This window comes from Phyllobates terribilis, unplaced genomic scaffold, assembly GCF_046119375.1.
Source record: "Phyllobates terribilis strain yellow unplaced genomic scaffold, ASM4611937v1 Scaffold_1__5_contigs__length_1240528914, whole genome shotgun sequence".
NCBI lineage: Eukaryota > Metazoa > Chordata > Amphibia > Anura > Dendrobatidae > Phyllobates > Phyllobates terribilis.
In genome coordinates, this window is record NW_027362761.1 from 716,106,230 (window position 1) to 716,132,993 (window position 26,764).

The 26,764-nt window shown below is 44.1% G+C and overlaps 1 protein-coding gene across 2 annotated transcripts in view; it reads right to left on the reverse strand.

The window, feature by feature from the left end:
• Positions 1 to 26,764, reverse strand: part of ADAMTS10 (ADAM metallopeptidase with thrombospondin type 1 motif 10) — a 337,007-nt gene that overhangs the window by 38,690 nt on the left and 271,553 nt on the right. For both annotated transcript variants that reach the window (XM_073686287.1, XM_073686289.1), the window contains 2 exons: positions 14,324 to 14,404; positions 7,344 to 7,510 (listed from right to left, as the gene is read on the reverse strand). In XM_073686287.1, the coding sequence (XP_073542388.1) occupies positions 7,344 to 7,510; positions 14,324 to 14,404 (248 nt within the window). The remainder of the gene's footprint in view (positions 1 to 7,343; positions 7,511 to 14,323; positions 14,405 to 26,764) is intronic.

Here is a 26,764-nt window from a genome sequence, read left to right on the forward strand (position 1 = left end):
CCTATGGGGGTACATTATACTATATAGAGTCTGCCTATGGGAGTGAATTATACTATATAGAGGCCTATTGGGGTGCATTATACTATATAGAGTCTGCCCAGGCCCGAATTGGCAATGTGCCAAAGCAGGCAGATGCCCGGTGGGCAGGCGGCTCAGTAATACAAAGTGGGCCGCCGGCCTTTTAAAAGTCTCATTGACTACCCTGTGTGGGTGCATTATACTCTATAGAGTCTGTCTATGGGGGTGCATTACACTATATAGAGTCTGTCTATGGGGGTGCATTATACTATATAGAGTCTGCCTATTGGGGCGCATTATACTATATAGAGTCTGCGTATGGGGGTGTATTATACTATATAGAGTCTGTCTGCCTATGGAAGTGCATTATACTATATAGAGTCTGCCTGTGGGAGTGAATTATACTATATAGAGGCCTATTGGGGTGCATTACACTATATAGAGTCTGCCTATGGGTGTGCATTATACTATATAGAGTCTGCCTATGGGGGTGCATTTTACTATATTGAGGACTATCTGGTGCACTATACTATATGTAGGCTATTTAAGGGGCCATCATACAGTGTGAGGATTACAGTGAGGGCCATTACAGATATAATGGGAGGGTCTTTGTTCAGTGTGGGGGCCATCAGTTTGGCCATCAGACAGCCTGTTTTTGCCTTTGTGACTAGGCCATTTTTTTCAATTCTGACCACTGTCGCTTTATGAAGTAATTACTCTGGAACGCTTCAACGGATCCCCCTGATTCTGAGACTGTTTTTTGTGACATATTGTACTTCATGATAGTGGTAAAATTTATTCGATATCACTTGCGTTTATTTGTGAAAAAAATCGGAAATTTGGTGAAAATGTAGAAAATTTTGCAATTTTCAAACTTTGAATTTTCATGCCCTTAAATTAGAGAGATATGTCACATAAAATAGTTAATAAATAACATTTCCCACATGTCTACTTTACATCAGCACAATTTTGGAACCAATTTTTTTTTTTGTTAGGAAGCTATAAGGGTTAAAAGTTGACCAGCGATTTCTTATTTTTCCAACAAAATTTACAAAAACATTTTTTTAGGGACCACATCTTATTTGAAGTGACATTGAGGGGCCTTTATGACAGAAAATACGCAAAAGTGACACCATTCTAAAAACTGCACCCCTCAAGGTGCTCAAAACCACATTCAAGAAGTTTATTAACCCTTCAGGTGTTTCATGGGAATTTTTGGAATGTGGAAGAAAACAATGAACATTTAATTTTTTTTCACAAAAATGTTACTTTAGACCCAATTTTTTTATTTTCACAGGAGTAACAGGAAAAAATTGACTACATAATTTGTAGTGCAATTTCTCATGAGCGCTCTGATACCCCATATGTGAGGGAAAACCACTGTTTGGGCGCACGGCAGGGTTTGGAAGGGAAGGAGCGCCATTTGACTTTTTGAATGTAAAATTTGTTTGAATAATTAGCGGACGCCACGTTGCGTTTAGAGAGCTCCTGATGTGCCTAAACAGTGGAAACCCCCCACAAGTGACACCATTTTGGAAACTAAACCCCTTAGGGAACATATCTAGATGTGCGGTGAGCACCTTGAACTCCCAGGTGCTTCACAGAAGTTTATAATATTGAGCTGTAAAAATAAAATTTTCACATTTTTCCCACAAAAACGTTTTTCATCCCTTAATTTTGCATTATCATAAGGGTAATAGGAGAAATTGCACCATGAAATTTGTTGTGCAATTTCTCCTGAACTCGCTGATAGCCCATATGTGGAGGAAAACCACTGTTTGGGCGCACGGCAGGGTTTGGAAGGGAAGGAGTGCTATTTGACTTTTTGAATGTAAAATTTGCTTGAATAATTAGTAGATGCCATGCTGCATTTGGGGAGCCCCTGATGTGCATAAACAGTGGAAACCTCCCACAAGTGACACCATTTTGGAAACTAGACCCCTTAGGGAACTTATCTAGGTGTGTGGAGAGCACCTTGCACCCCCAGGTGCTTCACAGAAGTTTATAATATTGAGCTGTAAAAATAACATTTTCACATTTTTCCCACAAAAAATGTTTTTCATCCCCTAATTTTGCATTATCATAAGGATAACAGGAGAAATTGCACCATGAAATTTGTTGTGCAATTTCTCCTGAGTACGCTGATACCCCATATGTGGGGGAAAACCACTGCTTTGGTGTACGGCAGGGTTCGGAAGAGAAAGGAGCGCTATGTTGGCTGGGATAGGTTGCAGACACCATGTCACATTTGAAGAGTCGCTGACATGCCGAAACAGCAGAAACCCCCACAAGTGACCCCAATTTGTAAACTACACCTCTCAAGGAATTCATCTAGGGAAGTAGTGAGTATTTTTTAATTTTTAAATTTATACCATTGGGCAGTGAAGAAAACACAATTATATTTTTACCACAAAAAAATGTTTTACCCTCAGATTTTACATTTTCACACAGGGCAATGGGTAAAAATGGTGCCGAAATGTGTCATACAATTTCTTCTAAAAGTGGCAATACCCCATATGTGGCTGTATCGTACCGCTTAGCCATACGGCGAGATCTGGGAGGGACGGAGCGCTATTTGACAATTGGAGAACAAATTATTGTAGAATAGGCATTTGGATTTGGGAGCACAAAATTTTCTGAATTTCTTTTGGGGGGCAAGGGCCATCTCGCTTTTCCAGAGCCTTTCTGCTACCAGTAACTTGGAAGTCCCTTATATTTTTAACAGATAACGGACCTGAGTGGGGACTAGCTTTTTTTGAGGACTGAGTTGAAGCTTTTATTGGGAACATTTTACGTAACATTTATCCGGCGTTCTAGGCTGAGCACTTACATCGGGGTTTCCATCTAAATTTCTAAGTGATGTAATTCAGATGAAACCCCTGCGGGATCCATTCACTGTAATGAGGCAGCAGAGTTACTCTGGACTCCGTCTGGCCTCTGTTTAGCGGTGTCCTTTTTTTCAGAAGTGCACAAAACTGTGGCCAACCGCACTTTTATGCACGCCTACAAAAACTGACACCGTGGGATCATAAGCCAGACGGCATCCACAGTGGTCTATATCTGCCTCATTACAGGGAATCTTCCGTCATGGGTTCCGTCTGAATCACGTATTTCAGAGATTTACACGGAAACCCCGGTGTAAGTGCTCAGCGCAGAGCGCAGGATAAATGTGAGCAGAGCCTTACTGCGATCTTTGGGAGACATAATAAACAAATCAGTAGCAGGTGAAGAATTGGTTTTATTTATGTTTTACGCCGTTCCTCGTGCGGTATAAGTGATGAGATTACTTTATTCTTCGGGTCGGTGCGATTACAGAGATACCAGATTTATATCAGGTTTTTATGACTGACAGCTGTCACACACTAAAAGACGCTTTTTTTTGCAAAATCTAGTTTTTGCATCGCCATATTTTGAGAGCTATAATTTTTCCATATTTCGGCCGACAGAGTCATGTGACGGCTTGTTTTTTGAGGGACGAGTTGACATTTTTATTGGTACCATTTTTTGATCGCTTTCTATTCCGTTTTTTGGGAGGTAAAATTAACAAAAACCAACAATTCAGGAATTGTTTTTTGAGTTTTTTTTTATGCTGTTCTGCATGTGGTAAAAGTGATAAGGCAGCATTATTCTTCAGGTCAGTACGTTTACAGCGATACTACACTTACCGTATTTTTTTTTATGTTTTGGCGCTTTTACACAATAAAACAATTTTATAGAAAAAATATTTATTTTGCATCGCTTTATTCTGAGAACTATAACTTTTTTATTTTTCGGCTGATGGAGCTGTATGGTGGCTTTTTTTTGCGGAACAAGATGACGTTTTCAGCGGTACCATTTTTATTTCCATTTTGCTTTTTGATCGCATTTTTTTCCACTTTTCGTTTGGCGATATGATGAAAAAGCATAGTTTTTTGCTCCGTTTTTTATTTATTTTTATTACGGTGTGCAAAGAAGGAGTTAATTAGTGTGACAGTTTTATAGATCGGGTTGTTTTGGACGCGGTGATACCAAATATGTGTACTTTTGTTTGTTTTTGCATAAATATACGGATTTATTGGTTTAATATTTTATTTATTTATTTTTATTTATTTTGTGATTTTTTTTAAACAGTTTGAAAACATTTTTTAGACTTATTTTTACATTTTTACTTAGTCCCTGTATGGGACATTAATTTTTATTTTTCTAATCACTGTTCTCATGCAATGCAATAGACATGTGTTGCATTGCATGAGAGCTTTGCTTACAGTTTCACAGTCAGTGTCTCCCTCCTGCTAGACTTCAGCTGCAGGCTGAGCCTAGCAGGACACCGTACATGGCAGACCCGGAGCCGGTCATGTGACCTCCGGCTACCATGACAACGGCAGGTCCTCTCAGACATCAGGGGGCCGTCGGAGAGGTAAGTGGACGACCCCCTCTCCTCTCACTATCTTCTAAATTCTAGAAGATAGCAAAGTGTTAACATCGTTGGGACCTGATCCAATCAGGTCCCGTTGATGTCCCCTGTCAGAGCTGTCACTCTGCACCGCACCCGCAGCGCTTGCAGGACCCTGGGGGTCCTGAGCGCTGCGGGACCACCGACCGTTTATAAACGTCGGCGCTGCACAGAGCCCAGGCAGCGCGGACGTTTATATACAGTGGGCGGTCGGGGAGCGGTTAAAACCGGTATTGGTACTTTTGGCAGTGTGGACAGGTGCCAAGTCCTGCTGGAGAATGAAATTTCCATCTCCAAAAAAGCTTGTCAGCAGATGGAAGCATGAAGTGCTCTAAAATTTCCTGGTAGACAGCTGCGCTGACTTTGGTCTTGATAAAACACAGTGGACCTACACTAGCAGATGACATGGCTCCATAAACATCACTGATTGTGAAAACTTCACACTAGACCTCAAGCAGCTTGGATTGTGTGCCTCTCCACTCTTCCTCCAGATTCTGGGACCTTGATTTCCAAATGAAAATTGGAGCTCTGGGACCTTGTGGAGTGTGTCAATGACTGCCTTCTGGACATCTGTCAAGTTAGCAGTCTTCCCCATGATTGTGGAGCCTACTGAAACAGACTAAGGGACCTTTTTAAACACTTTGGAAGCCTTTGCAGGTGTTTTTTTGTTTATTATTCTAATTTACTGAGATAATGACTTTTGTGTTTTCATTGGCTGTAAGCTATAATCATCAAAATTAACAGAAATAAACACTTGAAATAGATCACTCTGTTTTTAACGACTCTATATATAATATATGAGTTTCACTTTTTGTATTCAAGAACAGAAATAATTAACTTTTTGATGATATTCTAATTTTGTGAGATGCACCTGTATATAGTGTAGTGTCAGTGTACAGATAACACACTGACTCACCAGTGACGTCTCTATCTGAAGTCTTTCATCTTCGCTTTTCTCCTTCATACAGCACAGACCACAATCATTTCTTCCAGCCAAGACTCATCTTTGCACAAAATAACACATAGTTATCTAGAGCACATTCCCCAACTTACACTACACTACGCAGCTGAACACAGATGTGCACCCACCATTAATATATAATTAGTTATTATGCAACCCACCATTCCAAATATAAATTGTAATCCACCACTGCGCCCTCACTAACTGTAAATAGCCACTTTCCCCACCTAATAAATATATAAATTAATTAGAACCTGTACTCTTTCCCTCAATTCATTACCAGTCACACTCCGTCATCCTCAATGCCCCCTCTCCCAATTCATTGTATTTACATGCTCCCCTCCACCCCAATTCATTTTGTCATGTCCTCTCTTTCTCCCACCCCCACTGCATCATCATTTGCTCTCCCCACTCCCAATTCATCATTATTTGCACTACCCCACCCTCAATTCATTATTTGCTCTCCCCATCCCCACTCCCAATTCATTTGCTCTCCCCACCCTCCACTCCCAATTCATCATTTGCTCTCCCCACCCCCATTCTTCATTTGCTCTCCCCCTCCACTCCTAATTCATCATTAACTCTCCCCACCGTCACTTCCAGTTCATCATATGCTCTGCCCACTCCCCAGTCCATTATGTGCTCTCCCCACTCCCTACTCACAGTTCATCATGTGCTCTCCTCACTCCCAGTTCATCTTATGCTCTGCCCACTCCCCAGTCCTAGTTCATCATATGCTCTGCCCACTACCCAGATCATCATATGCTCTGCCCCCTACCCAGTTCACCATATGCTCTGCCCACTCCCCAGTTCATCATATGCTCTGTCCACTCCCCAGTCCCACTTCATCATATGCTCTGCCCAGTCCCACTTCATCATATGCTCTGGCCAGTCCCAGTTCATCATTTGTTCTGCCCACTCCCCAGTCCCAGTTCACCATATGCTCTGCCCACTCCCCAGTCCCAGTTCATCATATGCTCTGCCCACTCCCCAGTCCCACTTCATCATATGCTCTGCCCAGTCCACTTCATCATATGCTCTGGCCAGTCCCAGTTCATCATTTGTTCTGCCCACTCCCCAGTCCCAGTTCACCATATGCTCTGCCCACTCCCCAGTCCCAGTTCATCATATGCTCTGCCCACTCCCCAGTACCAGTTCATCATATGCTCTGCCCACTCCCCAGTCCCACTTCATCATATGCTCCCCCCCAAGACCATTTAATTAATTCTATTAAAAAAAATAATAAAGTTTTCATACTTACCTCTCATACGATCCCTGTAGCTCCACTTCAGGACTGGCATCCTGGCGCTCGATGCCGGTGAGTACGCGATGACGTCATTGTGTATGTGCCGACTCCAGCGCTTCACAGAAGAGGCGGAGGGACTCCCTTGGAGCTGCACGGCCATTTGGCCGTGCAGCTCCAAGGCAGAAGCTCACTGCGCCGAGATATACGGTGGCAGCAGCACACCAGCACAAGATACCACAGGGCCAGTGAGCAGAAGCACAAGAGGGGGTGTTCCGGAACGGGCCCCCGCTCTTTACTGCTGTTCACCGGGCTCCATACAACAGTAAGGGCAGTAATGCCCTGATAGCAACCCTGGACGGCATTATGTAGAAGGCTGCACTTGACATCATGTGAGCCTGCTCTCTGGCTAATGCAATGTATGAAATGACATTGGGCATTTTTTTCTTGCAAACAGTGTGAATCAAATCACAAATTGTTAAAATTTGCTGGGACCTGTAACTTTCAGGAAATTTGACTTGAAGTCGATTAGCAGCAGGTCGATTTGATCATCTCTAACAGACATTCCTTTTTGCAACAAATCTGACAAGTGTGACTATAAAGAGAAGCAGGTTTTACAACTTAGAAATTTTAAAACTTGTCCTACAAATGACACACATCTCTTCACAGAACAAATAATAACTGCTCACCATAAGAACCAGTGTTGTATTAGTGGGCCCTAAGGCTTCAAGTGACTCTGGTTCATCCTGAGGTCTTCTATAGTGAAACATGGTCCCAGCAGCATCAAATTTCCGTGGTGTGTCTGGTTGAAGTTTGCCATTAATAAAGTATTCACTCCCATCGCTTTCTTTCAGAGCTACAAAATACACAATAAATATGTAATTGTATATGAAATACCACAGCACTCCTTTAATGCAGTGAAGAGAATTACGGTATGATTAATCATGTGTCAGTATGTCAGATTCAGAGGAAACACACTTTACAAGATAACCAACGTTTTCACACGCCTGATCTTGGTCAGGTTTATTAGGAGTTTTGTGAGGGAACAATATGTAATTATTCCCAAAATAGCTAATTAAAAACTAAGGTGTATGAACACGATGATATAATAGACTTGCTAAAAAATTGTCTTCAGCAACCATCACATTCAGTAGTGTAGCTACTGGGGAAACAGATGGGGTGGTCGCCATGGTCCCACTCACACAGTGGGGCCCACACGGAATCATGGTCTTCCTGCCCTACAACTCTGTTGTGTAGGCTGCAAATCACGTAGAGAATAATTGGGGCACGCACAGGAAGTCAGGATCCTGCTGCAGTTGGCGTGATGTCGCTCCATCTGACTGCGCTTGTGGACTCCCCAGGATCCTTGGTTAGGTGAGTATATATACAGTATATATAATCTTTAATTGTCTGTCTGTCACACATTATTATTTTTCTGTGGTGAAACAGGAGGCATTATTAGTTTATATTACTACAGAATGTTGGGGGTACTCAGGGACACTATTAGTATTTGCGGGGGGACTTGGGGCATTATTAGTATATGTTGGGGGACTCAAGTGCCATTATTAGTGTATGTGGGGGAGACTGAGGGATATTATTAGCATATGTAGGGGGACTTACGGGACATTATTAGTGGGGGCATTCATGGGCCATTATTACTATATTGTGGGGGTGGACTCAGGAGGCATTATTGGCATATGTGAGGGGATTCAGGGGACATTATTTGGGGGGGAAACTCAGGTGGTATTAGTGTATGTAGGAGGACTCAAAGTTCTCTATTAGTATAGGTGGGGGTGCTCAATGGACACAATTAGTATACAGTGGGGAACATAAGTATTTGATACTCTGGCGATTTTGCAAGTTTTCCCACCTACAAAGAATGGAGAGGTCTGTAATTTTTATCATAGGTACACTTCAACTGTGAGAGACCGAATCTAATAAAATTCAGAAAATCACATTGTATGATTTTCACATACTTAATTTACATTTTATTGCATGAAATAAGTATTTGATGCAATAGAAAAACAGAACTTAATATTTGGTACAGAAACCTTTATTTGCAATTTCAGACATTTCCCTTAGTTCTTGACCAAGTTTGCACACACTGCAGCAGGGGTTTTGGCCCACTCCTCCATACAGATCTTCTTCTCCAGATCTTTCAGGTTTCAGGGATGTTGCTAGGTTTCAGCTCCCTGCAAAGATTTTCTATTAGGTTCAGATCTGGAGACTGGCTAGGCTACTCTAGAACCTTGAAATGTTTCTTATGGAGTCACTCCTTAGTTTCCCTGGCTGTGTGTTTCGGGTCATTATCATGCTGGAAGACCCAGCCACGACCCATCTTCAATGCTTTTACTGAGGGAAGGAGGTTGTTGGCCAAAATCTTGCGACACATGACCCCATCCATACTCCTTTCAATACAGTGCAGCGCCCTGTCCTCTTTGCAGAAAAGCATCCCCAAAGTATGATGTTTACTCCACCATGCTTCACAGTTAGGACGGTGTTCTTGGGGTTGTACTCATCCTTCTTCTTCCACCCAATACGGTGAGTGGAGTTGATACCAAAAAGTTCTTTTTTCGTCTCATCTGACCACATGACCTTCTCCCATGCCTCCTCTGGATAATCCAGATGGTCACTGGTAAACTTCAAACGGGCCTGGACATGTGATGGCGTGAGCAGGGGGACCTTGCGTGATCTGAGGGTTTTAATCCATGATAGCGTAGTGTGTTAGTAATGTTTGAGACCGTGGTACCAGCTCTCTTCAGGTCATTGACCAGGTCATTCTGTGTAGTTCTGGGCTGATTTCAGACCTTTTTCAGAAACATCCTTACCCCACGAGGCGAAACCTTGCATGGAACCTCAGACCGAGGAAGATTGACAGTCATTTTGTGTTTCTTCCATTTTCTAATAATTGCGCCAATAGTTGTTGCCGTCTCACCAAGCTGCTTGCCTATTATCCTGTAGCCCAACCCAGCCTTGTGCAGCTCTACAATTTTGTCCCTGGTATCCTTAGAAAGCGGCATCTTAAAGAAAAACTAACAGGTCTGTGACAGCTAGAATTCTTGCTGGTTGGTAGGTGACCAAATACTTATTTCATGCAATAAAATGCAATTTAATTTTTTTCATTATTTTTTAGATTCTGTCTCTCACAGTTGAAGTGTACCTGCGATAAAAATTACAGACCTCCCCATTCTTTGTAGGTGGGAAAACTTGCAAATTCGACAGAGTATCAAATACCTATTTTTCTCATTGTATGTGGGGGGAACTAAAGAGCCCTTATAACCATATGTAGGGAGGACTATTGGAGCAAAATTAGTATATATAGTGAGGACTCAGGGGGCATTATTGGTATATATGGGGAACTCAGAGGGCACTATTATTATATGTGGGGTATGACTCATGGGGTCATAATAGCATATGTGGGGATGACTAAGGGGCATTATTAGTATATGTGAGAATTATATATATAGTGGGAACTCAGGTCATCATTAGTATATTTGGAGGACATGGGGCATTATTACTATATGTTAAATCACTTGGGGCATTATTAAGTGCTAAGAAGACATTATTCATTTAAGAGGCACCCAGGACAAAATTAAATATTGAGTGGGAACTATTACATTATTGTAATCATCAAGGGGGGACACAGGAGGTATTATTAGTTTTCTAAGGCCCCCACACTCGAAGCATTTCCCCTCTCTCTCCTATATCATCAGGAGTATGTGTTGAGAATACTTAGCTTAAATAGATTGCTAGATGATCTTCTAGATGCTTCTAATGGAGCAACTGCTTAGTTTTCCTGGCTGTGTGTTTCGGGTCATTGTCAAATAAGGTGTGCACTATGTGACAAAGCGCTTCGCCGCTCATCGGGCACAGGTATCTCCGTGAATAGCAGATAGCTCAAACAGATTGCTGGATAGCGTGCTAAGTATTCTCAGCATGATGAGCCTCATATAAGAGAGGGGAAACACGTCAAGTGCAGAAGACATCCAATCACGTGCACTGCACCTCTCTGAAGCCGGCAGGCGTACACCAGACTTCAGAGGATCAATGCAGTGAGGGAAAAAAGCCGCGCGTATGCGCGAGGTATGTATAGTGCTGGCGATGACGCCGACACTTGTAAGTTATGTTATCACGCCCACAGGACACTATCACCCCATCGACTAGTCAAAGGCCTCATTTACATATCATAAACAGACTTTAAAAATACTTTTTCTAAAGATCTGTTCATGTGTATAATGTAATACAGGGACTGGTAGGCAGGGGATTTACATATGCAGACAAAACTGCTGTTGGTTTTGGGGGCACGGGGACTTGACAGGTTCCCTTTAAGCGTCTCACCCAGCCAAATCAGATCTCATACTTTGCATTGATGAGGGGCAACACCCCAAAACAATATATCTGCAAACTGAGATTCTGGTTTGGCTTTAATCCTAGTTCATATGGAAAGGCTTGTTAAGGGGTTGATAGTGACTTTTAGGATTGTTACTTCCAATAGGTGACGCTAGAGTTCAAGTCCTCCTCCTCTCTGAAGAGGCAATTTGCAGATTTAAGACGCCTATACAAATTAGGGCAAATTCATCCAGACCTAACAATGACCAGGTGGCTTTTTCATGTGCAAGGTGGTGTGACTAGTTCACAGACTTCTGCCATGGGGAAAAAAAGGATTGGGCCTGTTGGAGTTAAGCTTAATAGTAGATAAGCCACGGCTAGCATGAGTGCTTATGGGGGGCAGTATTTAGGATATGGTGACAGTGATTGACAGCTTCTGACAATATATAGACACTTTTGCATTTGAAGACATGAGCAGCAGAAAAAAATAATTCATTTTAACTAGAGCTAGTACATGTTAGCATTTGGTTACAAAGATGTGACCATAAAGGTGTCTGCAAATTGAGATTCTACTTTTGCTTTTATCTTAAGTCATATGGCAAGACTCGTTAAAGGGTCGATAGTGACTTTTAGGATTGTTACTTCCAATAGATGGCACTAGGGTTCAAGTTCTCTTCCTCTCTGAAGAGACAATTTGCATATTTATGTAAATCTTACATTTTTGTGTGAATATTGCAAACATTTAACAGAGCATGTGACTTTTTGAGATTAAAAAGTTCTAAAAAAGTGAGACAAAAATAAAGAACATGCTTTCTTTTGCGCAAAATTAATGAACCTAGGGTTGGATTTTAAAGAAATTGGTGCAAATAGACGATAGACGTCAACGAATACCGAAAGACAAAAAAAGAGAAGTGACTTTAAAAATACGCAAATGATGAATCTGGCACAAAATGTGGAAACAGTTGTAAAGAATTTGTCTCATAAGACATGTTTTTTTAAATACATCCAAGTACATGTTCTGTGCTGGTGATTCAAGGATAGGACACATACCCATCATAATCTATGTACCTGTTCACATGTCTGTGTTTTTTTGCAACTCGTGTAAAAATCTTCAAACAAATTATGGAGTCATGTCCGGTTTTGATCCTAGTTACGGATCAAAATGAACCCCAAAAATTAAAATCTCTCCTCTTTTGTCGTATCACGATGATCTGAATGAGGATTTACATGCCAGCCTTTTGTGAATAGTGTACCATGTAATAAATAGATGGACAGGGGTTGCCAAAGTGATAGCTACTCTTTTTCTGTCTGTCCACTCTGGCAACTTAAGCCCCCGTCTCACATAGCGAGATCGCTAGCGAGATTGCTGCGGAGTCACGGTTTTGGTGACGCAACAGCGACCTCACCAGCGATGTCGCTATGTGTGACACTTTGCAGCGATCAGGCCCCTGCTGTGAGGTCGCTGATCGCTGCAATGTGTCCTGGACCATTTTTTGGTCCTTGCCCTCCCAATGGTCAGCACACATCGCTGTGTGTGACCAGCGATCAGGTTGGTAACCATGATAAACAGCGGGTTACTAGGGGCACACGCGCACTTAGTAACCCGCTATTTAACATGGTTACCACTCTGCTCACCGTAGCAGAGTGGTAACCATGATAAACAGCGGGTTACTAGGTGCGTGTGTGCCCCTAGTAACCAGATGTTTATCATGGTTACCAGCCTGCTCCTGCTTCAGCAGGCTGGTAACCAGGAGCAGGACATCGTGGAAAGATTCTCTCCATGATGTCGCTGCTCCCCTGATCGCTGGTGAGCCTGCCTGTTTGACAGCTCACCAGCGATCACTTAGCGACGCACCAGCGATATCGGCCAGGTCACATCGTTGTCGGGATCGCTGGTGCGTCGTTATGTGAGATGGTACCATTAGAGCTCTTATGTCGTTATCAAAAGGGGTTGTCTTCAGTGTTCCCTCCGAGCTGAGCGCTCTGGAAAGGAAAGACTTAAAACAACCTAATGTTGGGTTCAGACGGGCATATTTAATGGTCCGTATGTGTCTATGAGGCTGTAAGTTCAGGTCCAGAGACCCGCAGTCCATCTAAGCATTGCAGTCCTTATACAGACCATGAAATATGCCCATCTGAACCAGGGCTAATAATGAGGTTATTGAGCTCAATTACAGATACAATTCTCTGCAGAGTCTGGTATTTGTTAAAGAGTAACTATTGTCTTAATTTTTATCTCATAAATCAATAGTACACCTGAAAATAAGAAACTTTGTAATATATTTTAATCAGACAAATCAACTTCTTTCTTCTTCTTAAATAGTAGCAGAATTGGGAGTGTTTCTGCACTCTCCGGAATATGACACTTTAAAAGGTTGACTCTGAATGGACTCTGAAACGCATTGAATATAAACATACAATTTTATCATACCTCTAATTGTGTCATATTTCAGAGAGCACAGAAACACTTCCAATCCTGCTACTTAAATCTACTGTTTCATGGGAGCTGCTGCATCTGGTTTTCAGGTTCTATAAGTGTAGTATCTCATACGACCTCATAAGGTGAGCGGTTCTACCTTTAATTATCAAAGTTTTAAAGTGGATAACACCCTATTGCTTTCTTGCATTTTTTTACTCTTTCTTTTCGTTGACTGATCTTTCATTCTTAAAATTCTCAAAACACAGATAAAATTTGTCTTCAATGAATAGATATTTTCCCATTACTATTAGAGGGCAGTTGGTGTTCATATATGTCTATGGAAAACTAACTGTTGTTTCAGTTGAACTTGCAGCAGAATGTCTGTGTCTGCCTCTAGCTCTTCTTACCTCCTCTTTCCATAGAATTTTAAAAGCACCAACTGTCGTCTCCTATCTCAGTAATGGGAAAGTCTGCCTTCGCTGAAGACAGATTTTACCTATGATTTGAGAGTAAAAGATCAGCCCAGGAGGAGAAAGAAGATTTATCTGATAAAATATGTAACAAAGTTGCTTATTTTCAAGAATAATTTTGATTTATGAAATTAAATTTAAAATAACAATAACGTTTTAACTGTGTCATTTCCAGAGCAAACAACTTCGATGGAACAGTGGTTCTCTTAATGAGAAACTTTTAAATCAAACCATTCAGTCCTTGATCGTTACCATCTGCATAATAGTGCAGATACAGTACATGTAGCCTATAAAATTGGACACATCATTCTTTTTCATGGTAAAACACTGAGGCCTAATACCACCTTGTGAATCGTTATTCTAACATTGACTTAATTCAGTTCTTCTATAAAATGAAATATTATGATGATTTTTTAACCTTTGCCACGATCTTAACATTTATTCTACTCACCCAGGTAGTTTTTTGATACATTGAGCTGACGAATGTTAATATGGACAGAACCTTTGGGTATCCAGACTACCTCCTCATATCCTTGAGAAATGGGGGAGGGAGAGAGGGGGAACAAGCTGTAAGAGAGATGTTGAACAAAACACTCAATCTTGTAAGCACATCACTCACATCCATACAGCAGAAGTCTTCTCACTCTCACACACCACAAATACAGTACTTACTCTGCGCATGTACTTAGCAAACATTAAAATATTTAACAGGACTATGCAGGTATACTGCCCACCCAATACCCAATATGGATGATGACCACTTATCATAAACCAAGAAGGTACTGCTAAAGTACTTTACAACTACTTGTTTTTTATGAAACTTTCTCCCAGTCTATGGAGGCCATTGACCTGAACAAGCTTCTCCTCCACTCTCTGTTCAATGTGGTGTATGAGATACCTGTCCATGGTCCCACCCCTCTTACCGACTGCAATGTAGCCAGTGCCCATACATTGCACACAATGTGCAGCTATCACAGTTTTAAAGTGAATAAAACACTGTAAAGAGGGTCTGTCACACCCAAAACTCCAACCAAACTGCTAGTACAGTCAAATATGTTTTTATTTCAAGGACTCTATGCACTGTTCCGGCCCATCGATTGGCATGAGGCGCACTATCCCTTAGCTTAATTGACAGCGATCTCTTAGGCCTTGTTCAAACATCCGATTTTTTCACGTACGAGAATATCGGACCAATTGTTCTTATTAGACTCTGGTCAGAGTTTGACCAGAGTGTGGTGATAGTGTCATCCAATTTTCTTGTACATGGAGAAAATAAAAAAAAAATGCCTCCACTTTCTCCACCCTGACAGTTTGTGAAAATTGGACTGCACTTGGATGTCATATGAGTGCAGTCCGATTTTCTCAAGGACACAATGACTTGCATTGCCGATTTTCAGACATGTTCCCCGATATTTTTCGCAGACTACTTGACGGCCCCATAGACTATCACAGGTATGAATGCTATCCGTGAAAAACACGAATAGCAATTGTACGTGGAAACCTGACATCTGAATGCGGCCTTAGTGTGAGCATGCTCTCCTTCCTCGCTCCACACTGTGCATCTGTGGCGCCCCTGAGGGTTCAGTCGCCACAGAGGTACTGCATCTCACCCAGAGGTGTGGTATCTCACCCTCAGGTAAAGAAGGAGTACAGCTCAGGACTAGAGATGAGTGTTGTTCTACTCGAACTGTTCGCCAATCTCAAATTCGAGCTGTTTTGGGCGGTGTTCGAGCCGGTCGGCGAACACGAACAATTTGAGAAAAATTTGGCTGTTCGAGGTTATGTTCGATAACTGTTCGTGCACCAAAATCATAACTGGATTTTTTCTCAGTAATGATGAAAATTAATGTTAATACGCAGCTTGAGTGTACAGCGGGGCGGGGGGAGGGGCAGGGGATGGATCTCTGCAGGAACAATGAAGATCTCCATTTTTTTTTCTCTTTCCCGCATTTACAGTGGGGAGGTGCAATCTGTCAGCCTATCAGCAGCGCACACACGGAGCGAAGTGCTTTTTTTCACACAAGCAAGGGCATGTGTCATTGGCAGTGTATGTCACATGTCCTTGCCCTATAAGACCCAGCCATTTTCCCCGTCGCCACCATTTTCTCACTGCTGCAGCTGCGTGTTAGACGGCACCGCTGTTGCTGTGTGCGCTATACCTTGTTAATTTCAAGCCAATTTTCGCACAAATCTACAGATAGCTTGGGAGTAGGGAATAGTTGTGATTGCAGTCCTTTTAAGGACTAGGTTACAGCATTTCCTACGACTTTTATCAGGGAGGTCTGTGCTCTTAAATAGATAGGTTGTGGGAGTAAAGACTAATTGTAATTGGAGTCCTTTTCAGGACTAGGTTACATCAGTTCCTATCAGTTTTTGCCAGGCAGGTCTGTGCCAGTGCTGTGCAAGTTTTTTTCACAGCATTTGGCTGAATCTAGCAAAGCTAATCCTTTTTGGCCTATTGCAGAGTGTGTTAGTCAGTGGAGTAGCCTATCTGTGCTGCAAGATATACCACCTGTGTATAGAATACCAATTTTTTTACTGCACCTAGTGAAGTAAAATCTTTTGGGCATAGCATCATTCTATTAGTCCATCTATACTGACCTCCATCAGGTTGCAAATTAAAACTAATTTTTATCTGCATCTAGCTCTGAAAAAATATTTGGGCTTCTAGCTGTGTGTGGGACTTGTTGTATTAGTCCATCTATACCGACCTCCATCAGGTTGCAAATTAAAACTAATTTTTATCTGCATCTACAGTACCTCTGAAAAAATATTTGGGCTTCTAGCTGTGTGTGGGACTTGTATTAGTCCATCTATACTGACCTCCATCAGGTTGCAAACTGAATATTGTTTTTTCTGCATCTACCTCTGAAAAAATATTGGGCTTCTAGCTGTGTGTGGGACTTGTTGTATTAGTCCATCTATACTGACCTCCATCAGGTTGCAAACTGAATATAATTTTTTTCTGCATCTAGCTCTGAAAAAATATTTGGCCTTCTAGCAGTGTGTCGGACTTTCTCTATTAGTCCATCTATACTGACCTCCATCAGGTTGCAAATTAAAACTAATTTTTATCTGCATCTACAGTACCTCTGAAAAAATATTTGGGCTTCTAGCTGTGTGTGGGACTTGTATTAGTCCATCTATACTGACCTCCATCAGGTTGCAAACTGAATATATTTTTTTCTGCATCTACCTCTGAAAAAATATTTGGGCTTCTAGCTGTGTGTGGGACTTGTTGTATTAGTCCATCTATACTGACCTCCATCAGGTTGCAAACTGAATATATTTTTTTCTGCATCTACCTCTGAAAAAATATTGGGCTTCTAGCTGTGTGTGGGACTTGTTGTATTAGTCCATCTATACTGACCTCCATCAGGTTGCAAACTGAATATATTTTTTTCTGCATCTACCTCTGAAAAAATATTGGGCTTCTAGCAGTGTGTGGGACTTGTTCTATTAGTCCATCTATACTGACCTCCATCAGGTTGCAAACTGAATATATTTTTTTCTGCATCTACCTCTGAAAAAATATTGGGCTTCTAGCTGTGTGTGGGTCTTGTTCTATTAATCCATCTATACTGACCTCCATCAGGTTGCAAACTGAATATAATTTTTTTCTGCATCTAGCTCTGAAAAAATATTTGGCCTTCTAGCAGTGTGTCGGACTTTCTCTATTAGTCCATCTATACTGACCTCCATCAGGTTGCAAATTAAAACTAATTTTTATCTGCATCTACAGTACCTCTGAAAAAATATTGGGCTTCTAGCTGTGTGTGGGACTTGTTGTATTAGTCCATCTATACTGACCTCCATCAGGTTGCAAACTGAATATATTTTTTTCTGCATCTACCTCTGAAAAAATATTGGGCTTCTAGCTGTGTGTGGGTCTTGTTCTATTAATCCATCTATACTGACCTCCATCAGGTTGCAAACTGAATATAATTTTTTTCTGCATCTAGCTCTGAAAAAATATTTGGCCTTCTAGCAGTGTGTCGGACTTTCTCTATTAGTCCATCTATACTGACCTCCATCAGGTTGCAAATTAAAACTAATTTTTATCTGCATCTACAGTTCCTCTGAAAAAATATTTGGGCTTCTAGCTGTGTGTGGGACTTGTTGTATTAGTCCATCTATACTGACCTCCATCAGGTTGCAAACTGAATATATTTTTTTCTGCATCTACCTCTGAAAAAATATTGGGCTTCTAGCTGTGTGTGGGACTTGTTGTATTAGTCCATCTATACTGACCTCCATCAGGTTGCAAACTGAATATATTTTTTTCTGCATCTACCTCTGAAAAAATATTGGGCTTCTAGCTGTGTGTGGGTCTTATTCTATTAATCCAGCCAATAGTTTTGGCCTAATACCACAGTTTGGCCACTCAGCTCTGCTCGGTTACCATCCATTGTTTTTTTGTGCAAACAACTCCAGAGTTGTGAATTAATTAACCACCAAAATGAGTGGAAAAAGGCCTGCTGCTGGTGGAAAGGGGAATAGGCGTGTTGGGAAGGGGAAAAAAGGTTGTGTCCGTGGGGTAGGTGTTAAAGCAACAGTAACATCTGCAGAAGAAAGACCATCTTCCAGCCAAACTAAAATGTCTACTTCTTTTAGCGGACAATGTGATAAGATCCCTTTCTTACGGCCACGCCAATCGCTACAAATTCCAGATGAGGCACAAAAACAGCAGGTGCTTCAACGGATATCAAGTGCTCCTTTAAGTGGGCTCTCCTCCACATCAACTTCAACATCACAAATACTCCAGTCCTCAAAGGTGTCACCCAAATCGCACTTGCTTCCTCACAGCTCCCAAATCTCCAGCTGCCTGTCTGAGTATGAGGTAGAACAGATGGTTGAGTCTGCAGAGCTGTTTACTCATACTATAGCCTGGGAATCAGAGGTCGACTCCAGCGCTTCTGTGAATCCAGACGAGGAAATGATCTGCACTGATGCCCAGAATCTTTATGAGTCGGATCCAGGACCAGACGCAGAAGGTTCTGACCATAATGTAGACCCTCATTCCCAAACTGTAACTCCTGTTGGTGGAGACAATGAGGAAGACGATGATAAGACTCAAATACCTGATTGGAGCGACAACTTTAGTTTTTTGTCAGGGCAGGAACAGGTTGGCTCTGAGGACGACGGGTGTGATAACACACAGGGTGATGATGATGAGGTTGGAGATCCCACTTACTGTCAACCCACAGTCAGCCAAGAGATGAGGTCAGCAGAGGAGGTGGAGGAAGATGCTAGTGACGACGAGGTCAGGTTGCGCCTTCCTGGACAGAGACGTAGTACTGGAAGCACGTCAACAACTGCATCCTCAAACACAACTCTGCCTCTCACCACAAGTCGTGGTGGCTCTTCAGGTCGCATGGGTGCTAAGCCTTGCATAGCCTGGGCATTTTTTCAGATCGATAAAGATGACCCAACTCGTGTTATCTGTAACATTTGTCAGCAAAAGCTAAGTAGAGGCCAAAAAATACATAGTTTGAGTACTTCATGCATGAACCGGCACATGGACATGAAGCATAAGTTGCAGTGGGAAGCTCAGTGTGCTACAATGCGGCCTAGCCGGCCAACCACCGTCTGCCATATCTTGTGCATCCGCGGCCTCTTCATCCTCTGTGACTGGGGGGACAGCAGTCACACCTGTTTTGGGGCGCAGACCTGCCACCTCTTTACCCGCAACAGCCAGCGTGATTGGCAGGTCATCATTTTCTTTGGAGGTAGTAACACCAGCTGGTGTTGAGCGCTGTCCGACATCGATAGCACCACCTTTGGATCAAGGCAACCTAAAATGTCCGCCTGCATCTTCCTCACAGACCGGCAGTTTGCCGGGGACACCCTTATCAACCCCGTCTAAGCACAATAGCCAGCCCTCGGTCCCTCAGATGTGGACAAGTAAAAGACCATTTCCTCCTAGCCATGAGAAAGCTAAGAGGTTGAATTTCACCATCTGCAAGCTCTTGGCTACAGAAATGCTGCCTTTCCGCCTGGTGGACACAGAGGATTTTCGAGACCTTATGTCCGTCGCAGTGCCCCAGTACCAGATGCCCAGTCGGCACTACTTCTCAAAGAAAGGTGTGCCTGCGCTCCACCAGCATGTCGCACACAACATCACCGCTTCTTTGAGAAACTCTGTGTGTGACAGGGTGCATTTCACCACAGACACTTGGACGAGTAGGCATGGACAGGGGCGTTACATGTCGCTGACTGGGCACTGGGTAACTATGGTGACAGCAGGACAAGGGGCTGCTGTCCAAGTCTTGCCGTCCCCACGAGTTGTGCGTCAATCCTCTTTATGTCAAAGTTCCTCCACTGCTTCTGCCTCCTCAACCTCCTCTCGGTCTTCCACCTGCACCCAAAGCCTGTCTGGTCATGCCACAAGCTTTCTAACTGCGCAGAAGGGATCCTGCACACCTCCTTACTATGCTGGCAGTAGGGCTCAACGTCATCAGGTGGTTTTTACTTTGAAATGTCTGGGAAATGTGAGTCACACAGCTGAGGAGTTGTGGTCAGCTCTGGAGAACCAATTTCATGAATGGTTGTCTCCACTGGACCTGAAACCAGGGAAGGCCGTGTGCGACAATGCTGCAAACCTGGGTGCGGCCCTTCGCCGGGGCAATGTCACACACGTGCCTTGTATGGCTCACGTGTTGAACCTGGTTGTCCAGCAATTTTTAGCCCACTATCCCAGACTAGATGGCCTTCTGCAGAGGGCACGGTCGCTGTGTGCTCACTTCCGCCGTTCGCATCCCGCAGCTCAGCGACTTACATCTCTACAGAAGTCGTTGGGCCTGCCACTTCACCGGCTAAAATGCGATGTGCCTACCCGGTGGAATTCAACTCTGCACATGTTGCAGCGACTGTGGCAGCACCGACAAGCCCTGGTGCAATACGTTCTGACGTATAGCCTGGGCCAACGAGATTCAGAGGTGGGGCAAATCACGCTGGAGGAGTGGTCTCAGATCAGGGACCTATGCACCCTTCTGCACAGTTTTGAAATGGCGACGAAGATGTTTAGTGCTGACGATGCCATTATCAGCATGACTATTCCGGTGATTTACATGCTGGAGCACATGTTAAACAGAATTCGGAGTCAGGTGGTGGCACAAGAGGAGGTGGAGGAAGTAGAGGAGGAGGAGTTGTATGCGGAAGGGCTAACATCTGCAAGGTCCAGACGGTCGGCAGCATCAAGGCGGCAGGCATGTGAGGGTGGGGGAGATGGTTTTACCAGGGCGCATGGTAGCAGCCAAACTAGTGAGGAAGGTGCAGGAGCCCAGGAAGAAGTGGAGGACGAACTGATGGAAGACTCATCAGATGAGGGAGACCTTGATCACATTTCTGTTGTGCGAGGTTGGGGGGAGAGGACAGAGGAAGGAAGCATGATTGTTACCTCGCCACCAACACAACAGGGACTTGGTGCTCCTGGATGCGCAACACACATGAGTGCCTTCTTGCTGCACTACCTGCAACATGACCCTCGAATTGTGAGAATTAGAAATAATCCTGACTACTGGGTTGCCACACTGTTAGATCCCTGGTACAAAAGTAAATTTGCAGAAATTATTCCTGCCATAGAAAGGGATGCACGCATGCAGGAGTATCAGCAGAGACTGTTGCAGAATCTTACATGTGCTTTTCCACAAAATACCAGTGGTGCACGTAGTGAATCTCACAGTTCCAACTTGCCAACCGTGGGACCGTCAAGTGTTCAGCACTCAAACCGTAACAGAACCACAGTATCTGCTGGTAACATCAATTTTGCGGAATCATTTCACCACTTTTTTAGCCCATCCTTTGCAAGGCCACAGGAGACAAGAAGTCTGACACATAGTCAACGCCTAGAGACGATGGTACAGGAGTATCTCCAAGTAAACATTGAAGCCACGACTGTGTCACTGGACCCTTGCTCTTTTTGGGCTTCCAATCTGGATAAATGGCCGGAGCTAGCCACTTACGCCTTGGAGATCTTGTCATGCCCCGCAGCCAGCGTTCTGTCTGAACGTGTGTTCAGCGCTGCTGGTGGTGTGCTGACAGATAAGCGCACGCGGCTCTCCACTGATAATGTAGACAGACTCACGTTTATAAAGATGAACAAATCATGGATCCGAAACGACTTTTCTACCCCTGTGTCATCCTGGGGAGAGTAAAAGCTTGATGATTGGTTAAAATCACCCTACCAACCGTTTTAAGCTTTCAAATTACTAATCATGTTTATCTGTATCTTGACTGGAAAATAATTTGGGCTTTGTAGCAGTGTGCAGCACTGATCCTATTAGGCCATCTATACTAAAGCTTCACCAGATTTAAAATTAAAAATAATTTTTAGCTGCATCTAGCCCGGAAAATAATTTTGGGGCTCCGAGATGCGCAAGACACATAAGTGCCTTCTTGCTGCACTACCTGCAGCATGACCCTCATATTGTCAGAATTCGAAGTAATCATGACTACTGGGTTGCCACACTCTTAGATCCCCCAAACTTTTCAATCAACCTTTTCATTTTAATAAAGACCAAAAAAATGGTCATTTTTGAAATTATAAGCATTAGCAGGTTGTTAGAAACTGAAATCAAACAGTTTTCAACTCAAAACTTAATTCTAGGTGATGTTACATTTTCACATAGGACCCCTTGTTCGAAAGGAGCTTCTGAACTCTCTCGTCCATTGAATTTGTCAGGTTTTGGATGGTTTCTGCTTCAATTGTTTTGCATGAGGACAGAATACCCTCCCAGAGCTGTTGCTTAGATGTGAACTGCCTCCCGCCATCATAGACACTCCTTTTAATGATGCTCCAAAGGTTCTGAATGGGGTAGAGGTCAGGGGAGCATGGGGGTCACACCATAAGTTTGTCCCCTTTTATGCCCATATCAGCCAGAGATGCAGATGTTTTATGTGCAGCATGAGATGGTGCATTATCATGCAGAAAAATGATCTTGCTGTGAAATACACGGTTCTTCTTCTTGAACCATGGCAGGAAGTGCTGTTTGAGAAAATCCACATACATTATGGAGTTCATCTTTAGCGCCTTCAGGGATCCTAAAGGGGCCGACAATCTCTCTCCCCATGATTCCAGCCCAAAACATTACTCCACCTCCTCCTTGTTGGCGCTGTAGCCGTGTTTGCGTGGGGTGTCCATCAACCAGCCATCCTCCACTCCATCCATCTGGACCATCGAGCGCTGCACGGCACTCATCCGTGAACAAAACAGTTTTGAAATCAGTCTTCATGTAATGTTTGGCCCACTGGAGCCGTTTCTGCTTGTGTGAAGTGGATAGAGGAGGTCGACAGGATGGCATATGCACAGCTGCAAACCTCTGAAGGACCCTGCATCTTGTTGTTCGGGGGACGTTGGAGGCACAAGCAGCTTCAAAAACTTGTCTGCTGCTATGACAAGGCTTTTTTGCCGCTGCTCTTTCAACCTGACGTAATTGCCTGTAGGAAAGAGTCCTCAATTTGCCCTTATCAGCACGCACACGTGTGTACTGTGAATCAGCTACATACTTCTTGATTGCCAAGACACTTCATCCTGATCATCGCACAATGTTGATTGTAGTCATGCCTTGACCTAAACACTCCACAATTTGTTGCTTCTCAGCAGCCGACACATCCTTTTTCTTTCCCATTTTGGCAGAAAATGTAGGCTGCTGAATAATGTGAGAGAGCCTTCTTAAGTAGTCTTGCCTTTCATTGGACACACCTGCCAAACTAATTAGCACTGGTGTCTGCAATTGCTTACAGTGATATAAAGAGCCCTGACACACATCACCATCAATGAGTTTAACTGACAAACAAACAAATTCTTCCCTTATCACTCCTAAACACTTTTTGCATAATAATTTGGAACACAGTGTACATGTGCTTTTCCACAAAACACCAGTGGTTCACGTAGTGAATCTTACAGTTCTAACTTGCCAACCGTGGTCTGTATGGAGTTGTTCAATAAAGGGCCCAAAATTAAGATAACATAGATGGGAGAGGTCTCTATGAATAGGAATTCCTAAGTATTTGATACCCTGTGAGGGCCAGGCAAAGGGAAAGTTGGACTGGATGGAATCCTATATGGATTTGGGGAGGGAGACATCGAGGGCCTCAGACTTCGCTGCATTGATTTTAAAATTTGACCATGTAACAAAGTGATCTATTTCAGCCATAACAGCATGGATGGATATATGTGATTGAGTCATATATACTAGGACATCATCAGCAAATAGAGAGCACTTGTACTCGGTGCCTCCCACCTCAATCCACCTAATATTGGGGTTATGGCGAATTGATGAGAGCAGGTGCTCCGTCACTAGGATGTATAAGAGAGGGGACAGAGAACATCCCTGCCTTGTCCCATTGGTGATTATGAAAGGTGATTAAAATGTTCTGACGCGCCCCCTGGGCCTTGGGACACCCGGAGCCAGACCCTTTTTGGTGGATGCTGGTGGTTGTAGTCTCCGTGGCGGCAACCCGGTTCCGTGGCTCAGGGCGGTCAAACCAGTGGCGGAACTATTTATGTGGTTTTGATGTTTAAATGTCCGACTATGCCACCCGTGGATTGCGGTCAGAGTGAACCGCCGCTCCAGGGCAGACCGCTGAGGCTGGTGTTGTGGGTGCAGCAGAGCGTAGCATAACTCCCCACGGGAGGAGTATAGCCTCAGGGCAGTGTATGCGGAGGATGGGGGTGATGGTGCAGGGCAGCAGCAGTAATGACACGGAGTCAGTGATGCAGTCCAGGGCCTTTACTCACAGTTCTTATTATCCAGACCACGTCTGCAGGTAACGGCTGCCCACGTCGTACTGTGCTCACCAGGTGAGGGGCTCAGACAACTCCCAGATAACTTTGGAGTGCTTCACAGGACCCCCATTGTGTGTCCTTTGTCTGGCCTTTCTTACCAACCCTTCTGTCCGGCTGCCTCGGGCCTCCTCTTGGTAAACTTGGCGCCAGTTTCCCTGACCCTATGTGGTGCCTTCCTAGCGGGTGTAGCGAGGGGCTGCGCCACATAAAATGTCACAGCCTCCTGTTTCTACCTGAGGGTCGTTTCCTGCCTCCACTAGTTTCGGGGACCGGTCTCCCCCTTTGGCCTGACCCCTCCACGCAGGTGGATTCTGGCGTGCGGTGGCGACTCGCCCGTCCGCACCCCTGAGATCCCTTCGTTCCTCGTTCCTGGAGCCTTCTCCGCTCCTCTTCCTTCCTTCTCCCTCTTCCAGGCCTGGGCCTCTGTTACTAGGCCCGCCTCCGGAGCAGAGCTCATGCAGAGCCCCTGCTCCCTGCCACTTCTGCTCAGACTTCTCTGCACTGAACTAAGATGGTGCCCACCTTTTATACTCCCTTCTCAATGCACCCAGGAACTGCTTCCTCCCTGCTCCTGCACTACAGGGTTCCCCTTCCTCAGTGTTCCCTCCCCCCACTCCAGCCAGGGACAGGGACTGTCGTGCCCATCTCAGGGGCATATTGGTCGCCCTGCCCCACGGCAATGTGGTGTAATGCATGCAGGTGTCGGGTCCTGATCCACACTACATCCTTACCTGAGAGTGAGATATCACACCTCTGGGTGAGGTGCAATACCTCTGTAGCAACCGAGCCCTCAGGGTGCTACAGTTCCATTTATCTTCAGCCTAGGTGACGTATTGCGATACAGGGCCGTGATTTTGGCTATAAAAGGGTCCCCTAGACCCCTACCCCAAGCTTTTTAAGAGAATCATATATGGCGTGCCAGGAGACTCTATGGAATGCTTTCTCAGCATCCAACGAGAGAATCTAATTACAAATTTTTAACTGCATCTAGCCCAGGAAATACTTTGTGCCTAGTAGCAGGGTCTGCTAGTCAGCGGATTATCCCGGCTGTTAAGCAAGCTACACCACCTGTAGTTTGGACACTTCATTTTTTCAAAGGAAATGCTTCGGGACCACGGGATACTCAGTGAAGAGCATCAGGAGGCACCCCAAGGCATAGGGGCTGGGACTGGCAGTAGGATGCCTTGCGGTGGACAGCCGAGCTCGATCCTTATAAAAGCTTTTTAACTGCAGCAGCTTTAGTGGACGCTACTGGAGCTGGAATTACGCGGCTGCTGGCATGAGACTTGCCCTCCAATAGATCCTTGTAAATGGATTTAAAGTGTATTCATTCAAATTAGAGAGACAATTTAAATTAAAAAGCTTAGAGCTGCCTCCACCACAGGGGGGCTCACTCGACCCACCAGCGGACAGGCACCAGTATTGGGAGAGGGGGGCTGGCCATCAGGGTTCACCGCGGCTCTGGCACAAACCCGGCGACACGGAGGTGGCACGGGCAGGAGCGGACTGGCCGTGTCGGCTTCTCACTTTTTGGATTTTAGAAGGGCATGACATGCCTATATCTGTGTCTCCCCCTCCTTTTACTCCTCCACCTCTTTTATTTTCGCATGACTATATGTACTTGTCACTTTTCCATGTGTTAGTTATGTCTTCTGAGCAGTTTGTCAGCTTTTGGACACCTTTGAAGGTGTTTTCTATGTGTTTCTATGTGTTTTTGTTTGCCTGCCATTGGTTTTAACGGTGTTCGAAGGTGTTCGACGAACAGTTCGATGAACAGTTCGGCGAACACACGGGTGTTCGACGAACCGAACCGAACTCGAACACTACAAGGGTGGCTCAACACTACTCAGGACCCTAACACCTGCATTCACTACACCACATTTCCGGGGGACAGGGCGAGATTGCTCCTACCGGAGAGCACAGTACCTGATCCCTGGCTGGAGTGGGGGGAACCACCTAGAGAGGGGGAAAAATGTAGTGGATGGGGTGGAGGAAGTAGATCCTGGGAGCGCTTGAAAGGAAGCAGTATAAATAGGAAACTATCTTAGGTCAGAGAGTAAAGTCAGTCAGAGGAGGAGAAGTGACAGGAGCAGAGGCTCTGTA